The following is a 6,000-nucleotide window of genomic DNA, read 5'->3' as shown; positions in this document are numbered from 1 at the left end:
CCACCTGAGGAAAAAGAAGAGATACTTGGTCCAGAAGTACCATATCTAAGTGCAATTGGAGCGTTGATGTACCTTGCAAATTGTACACGGCCTGATATATCATTCGCTGTTAATCTTCTAGCAAGATTTAGCTCATCTCCAACACGAAGACATTGGAATGGAATTAAACATGTTTTTCGTTACCTCCAAGGGACCATTGATTTAGGCTTATTTTATCCTAAAAGTTCAAAAGGTCAAATGGTTGGTTTTGCAGATGCATGATATCTTTCAGATCCACACAAAGCCCGATCGCAAACAAGATATGTTTTTACGATCGGAGGCACTGCTATATCTTGGCGTTCCCAGAAACAAACGCTCGTGGCTACTTCTTCAAATCATGCTGAGATCATTGCACTCCATGAAGCAAGTAGAGAATGTGTATCGCTGAGATCAATGAGCCGACACATCTGTTCAAGCAGCGGGATTGGCGAAAATATGGAGCCAACTATTCTATATGAAGATAATGCAGCATGTGTTGCTCAAACAAAGGACGGATATATTAAAAGCGATAGAACAAAGCATATTCATCCGAAGTTCTTCTCATACACTCAAGAGCTCGTAAAGAAGAAAGAGATTGAAGTAAGATATATCCAATCATGCGACAATGCAGCTGACCTCTTCACAAAATCACTTCCGACTTCGGTATTCAGAAAACATGTTCGTAACATTGGAATGCGTCATCAGAAGGATCTATGACTGTTCATTCGAGGGGGAGCTTACGTAGTTGTACTCTTTTTACCTTACTATGGTTTTTCCCATTGGGTTTTCCTAGAAAGATTTTTAACGAGGCAACAAAGACGTTAAGCGAGAGCGGAGAGTGACACTGGTCTCCAAGGGAGAGTGTTACGAAACTTAATTTCAAACAAAGAGGCGCACACATATGTTGAAATAATAAAAGATGTGGGTTCCACTGTCACTATTTGCACAGTGATTTTTCTTCTATAAATACGAAGTTTTTCGATCATTTGTAAGACACGATTACATCTTCTTCTCCTTACTTATAATAAACTCTCTCCCTTATATTAGTGTTATTTGCTTCCTACGGATATTAAATTCTACTCTTATTTAAATTTTTCAATACTATAAATTATAAGTTATTTCATAACATTTTAATGATTATTAATCCCCTTAAATAAGTTTTTTGTGTTTCTAACCTACAGTAAGCCTAGTCTAATTCATGACTCCCTCCGTATGTAAATAAGTGTCACTTTGACATTTTTCACACAAATTAAAGTGGCGGAAATATATGTAAGTTGTTATTAAGTATACCGTTTAGCTAATAGTATCTGAGATAAATAAAATTATTTATAAAATTAATGAAGTTTTCAATTAATTTTCAGGTGAAACTAAATATAGTTTTCATTAAAATTGTAAAGTGATATTTTTTTATAACAAAAAAAAAATTAAAACAACACTTATTATAAAACAGATGGAATATTAATAGACACGAGGACTGTTTGGTCATTTATATTTGTCTAGGTACAATACAAAGGCCCACAATATTTTTTTGTTATAAGTAGCTTGTAATTCCTCACTTTTTTTAGGCTTTTGGTCAAATTGACTCTAAAAATAAAATTATTTTAAATAAAATTATTTTGAGATTAGTCTTTCACTGATAGGGGCAAAGAAGAAAATGTATCTGACATATTTACATAACATATTTTTACAAAAACAAAATTATAGAAATAAGAAAAAGTGACATCTTCCAAAAATTACACCCTTTAAAAGAAATTTAATTTGAAATATTCAAATATTTTTATATCTATTCTGTAATGTTCAATTTTATAAATAAAATGTAAAAAAAAAAATTCCTCATCACAAAAAAAAAAATTGAAAAGGAACAATGAATAATTTTTTATATTACTACTTTAACTGTTCACATATTTATAAAAGTATTTCAAAAAGAATTATTTCATTTTTATTTTATTATTTATTAGTTTTTACAACACACACAATCGAAGCCTAATTATTGGCCACTTTTAACTTCTAAAACATATTAATGATAATATATTTGGAAAAAGATTCTCAGTCAATATATAGAGTCAATGTCTTCTATTACTATATTTGATTACTGAATTATATACAGATCTCTCTCTTTCTCTCTTTTTCCACCACACAAATGAATTATTCCTTTTTCCTTACCATCTTTGGTGCTGCAACAGGTTGCTTCGTGTTTTTTCGAAAATTCAGATTCAATCAAGACATCGAAGAAATTGACTCATCACATCCATCTTCTTTCTCTATTTCATCAGTTCCTTCATCTTCTTCGTCTCAAAACTGGACACACGATGTCTTTCCCAGTTTCCGTGGGGAAGATGTCCGCATAGACTTACTCAGTCACATTCAGAAAGAGTTTAAGAGAAAGGGAATCACTCCATTCAACGACAATAGGATCAATAGAGGAGGATCCATCGGTCCCGAACTCATAAAGGCGATTAGAGGATCTAAGATCGCGATCATCTTGCTCTCGAGGAACTATGCATCTTCAAAATGGTGTCTTGATGAGTTGGTGGAAATTATGAAGTGCAGAGAAGAGTTGGGTCAAACTGTGATGGTCGTTTTCTATAAAGTAGATCCGTCTGATGTAAAGAAGCTGACTGGATATTTTGGGAAAGTTTTCAGAAAAACTTGTGTGGGTAAAAGTAAAGAGGATATTGGGAGATGGAAAGAAACTCTAGCCAAAGTGTCCACAGTCGCTGGTTACCATTCAAGCAATTGGTTCGTCTTTTTTCTATTTCTTTTTGCTTCTAATCTTTCAAACACATACAAATGTAACAAACAGAAAAAAAATTTCCAAACGATAACAAATTTTCCACTTATTTATCTTTCCATGACATCAATATATAATATCAATATTTATGTCAAAATATAATAAAAAAGCCTTGGTTGCAAAACTTTTGAAAATTTATATCATTCCCTACATTTTACAGATGTTAATTTGGTTATTTATGAATACCTATTAGGATGTGATTTCAAATAGAGTTGCTTGATTTTAAAATTTGAGAGTTTTGTGTATTTTAACATCTTTCAAATTTTGTATATATGCAGCCAAAACCGATTCATATTTGCAAAACGTATTGAGCGAATATATTTATCTTTCCCCTGTTTAGGGATAATGAAGCAGCCATGATTGAGGAAATAGCCAATGATGTTTCAAACAAGCTGATTAGTTCTGTTCCATCAAGTGATTTCGACAGCTTAGTTGGGATGAGAGCTCACATGAAAAGTACGGAACTGCTCTTACGCTTGGACTCCGATGAAGTGAGGATGATAGGGATTTGGGGTCCGTCTGGAATTGGTAAGAGCACCATCGCCAGATCTCTCTTTAGCCAATACTCTCATGACTTCCAACTTAGTGTCTTCATGGACAATATCAAAAGACACTATCCAAGACCTTGTTTCGATAGATACGGCGCCCAACTGCAATTACAGAAAGAGTTCTTATCTCTAATACTCAATCAGAAGGATGTCACTATCCATCATTTAGGAGTTGCACAAGACCGACTAAAAGATAAGAAAGTGTTAGTTGTTCTCGACGACGTGGACCAATCTGCGCAACTAGATGCCTTGGCGAAAGAACTTTGGTGGTTTGGTCCGGGAAGTCGGGTTATCGTCACAACGCAAGATAAGAGAATTTTAAAAACACATCCGATTAACCTTATTTACGAGGTTGGTTTTCCACATGATGATGAAGCTCTTGAAATCTTCTGCATAAATGCTTTTGGTCAAAAATCCCCATATGATGGTTTTGGGGACCTTGCTCTGGAAGTTACAAAGCTTGTTGGTAAACTCCCATTGGGTCTAAGTGTTGTGGGATCTTATTTCAAGGGATTGTCAAAAGAGGAGTGGGAACATGAGTTACCAAGGTTAAGAACTAGACTTGATGGAGACATTGAAAGTATTTTAAAGCTCAGCTATGATACGTTATGCAATGACGATCAAGCTTTATTTCTTCACATAGCCTGCTTTTTCAACGGCCTACATATTACAATAGTGGAGGAGTGTCTTACAGAGAATTTTTCTGGTATAAAAGGTCGTCTTCGTGTTTTAGCTGAGAGATCTCTCATATCCGTCGACTCGGGAGTTATAAAGATGCATGATTTGCTAGCACTTTTGGGTAGGGAAATTGTTCGTAAACAAGCCCCTTACGAGCCTGGGCAACGTCAGTTTTTGGTTGATGATGAAGATATATGCAAAGTACTAAGTGATGGTACAGTAGTAAGTTTTCATATTGGTCGTTCACTGCATTTATCCCTAGAATATGTGACAACAAATCATGTTGCTTATTTATCTTTGGTTTCTTTTTCAGGGTAGTCGAAGTGTTATAGGCATAACTATTGAGTTGGGAAAGGAGTTGAAGGTAAGTGACAGAGCCTTTGAAAGAATGTCCAATGTTCAATTCTTAAATCGTTCTTGTGATTTTAGTTACCACGGTCCATACGTACTAGACCACAGTCCATACGTACTAGAAAGTCTGATCTGCCTACCTCGAGAACTTAAATTACTGGATTGGACCAAATTTCCAATGACATGTCTGCCTTCTAGTTTTAATCCGGAGTTCCTGGTGGGAATAAACATGAGTTTTAGCAAGCTTGAGAAATTGTGGGAAGGAAATAAAGTAAGTACAAATATTTCTCTCTCTAAAAATTTGTATACTTCCGTTTTGATCGAACCTATAAGTTATCTTCTTGTACAATGTGTTTTAGCTGAAAAGAAATTAAATGATCCTTTTGTATAAGAATTATTATTATTATTTTATTTTATTTTATTTTGAGAAAGCGCTATTGTATTAGAATTATTGGTAGTGATTTTTTTTTTTTTTGCATGAAATATGTATCAACGTTTGTTTTAATGATGTCTTTGTTTTCTGTACAGACGATTAGAAATCTCAAGTGGTTGAAATTGACTGAAGCGAAAAATCTGAAGGAGCTTCCTGATCTTTCAACTGCCATTAATCTTCGACGTTTGGATCTGTGGTGCTGCTCAAGCCTTGTGGAGCTCCCTTCTTTTATTGGGAATATGACTAGTCTCAAGGAATTATGTCTCATAGGATGCTCAAGCCTTGTGGAGCTTCCTTCTTCTATTGGAAATATGACTCATTTTGAACAGTTGAACCTCAACAAATGTTCAAGCCTTGTGGAGCTCCCCTCTTCTATTGGGAATCTGACTAATCTCCAGGACTTGTATCTCAACGGATGCTCAAGTCTAGAGAAGCTCCCCTCTTCTATTGGGAATCTTCATTGTTTGCAAAGATTGCAAATGAAAGGTTGCTCAAAGCTAAAGGCCCTTCCGATCATCATCAACTTGGAATCTCTTTGGGAGCTAGATCTCAGTAACTGCTCGTCGTTGAAAAGCCTTCCTGAAATTTGCACAAACATTGTAGATCTAAAGATTAATGGAACTGCTATAGAAGAAATTCCTCCATCATTCAGGTAATGGTCTCGTCTTGATATGTTTATTCATACTGTGAAAACCTCTGGAAATGGCAGCATGTTTTTGACCTCATCAAGAATATCCTCACATCAATTTTCCTACATCACTGAGATTTATAGCTTGCGTTTTGCTGGTTAGTAAGACTGACGTTGAGATTGGTGTTTGGTACAGGACGAGGATAAAAGAATGCAGACTAAGTACTCCAGAAAGCGATTGGGAAAGCGAAGAATACGGTTCAGAAGAAAGTGACGAATGCGGTTCTCCAGAAAGCGATGCTCCCTCCTCGTGTTAATGGACGCTGAAAAAACAAATCTCATTTTCGTTAACAATTTTCTTTTCTTCCAAAAACCTTAATTTCAAGTTGATGTCCATTTTTTCGGTATTTGTCTAAAATTATCATTGCGTTGTGAGTTATCTTGGGGTTTGAGTAAAAATGTGTTGGCAAAAATAATCTATGTGCCTATGTGCATAATATTGTTGTGATACGTTCATTCTACAATAAAAAAGGTTTGTGCAACTTGAGTGAAA

General features: G+C 35.1%; 1 protein-coding gene across 2 annotated transcripts; it reads left to right on the top strand.

The window, feature by feature from the left end:
• Positions 1 to 2,097: 2,097 nt before the first annotated feature.
• On the top strand, positions 2,098 to 5,989 carry LOC106389935 (disease resistance protein TAO1-like). Of its 2 annotated transcripts, XR_007320916.1 has the most exons (6): positions 2,098 to 2,757; positions 3,150 to 4,257; positions 4,349 to 4,657; positions 4,915 to 5,029; positions 5,077 to 5,471; positions 5,644 to 5,693. XR_007320916.1 is itself a non-coding variant. In XM_048751425.1 (5 exons), the coding sequence occupies exons 1-5, from the start codon at positions 2,159 to 2,161 to the stop codon at positions 5,762 to 5,764; spliced, it is 2,694 nt and encodes an 897-aa protein (XP_048607382.1). In that variant the 5' UTR covers positions 2,101 to 2,158; the 3' UTR covers positions 5,765 to 5,989. The 2 variants fall into 2 exon arrangements, 1 of the variants encoding a protein (XP_048607382.1); XM_048751425.1 differs by having other exon boundaries at positions 2,101 to 2,757; positions 4,915 to 5,471; positions 5,644 to 5,989.
• Positions 5,990 to 6,000: the final 11 nt, after the last annotated feature.

Source organism: Brassica napus, chromosome C3 (genome assembly GCF_020379485.1).
Source record: "Brassica napus cultivar Da-Ae chromosome C3, Da-Ae, whole genome shotgun sequence".
NCBI classification, from domain to species: Eukaryota; Viridiplantae; Streptophyta; class Magnoliopsida; order Brassicales; family Brassicaceae; genus Brassica; species Brassica napus.
This window is presented reverse-complemented; position numbering and strand designations above follow the sequence as displayed.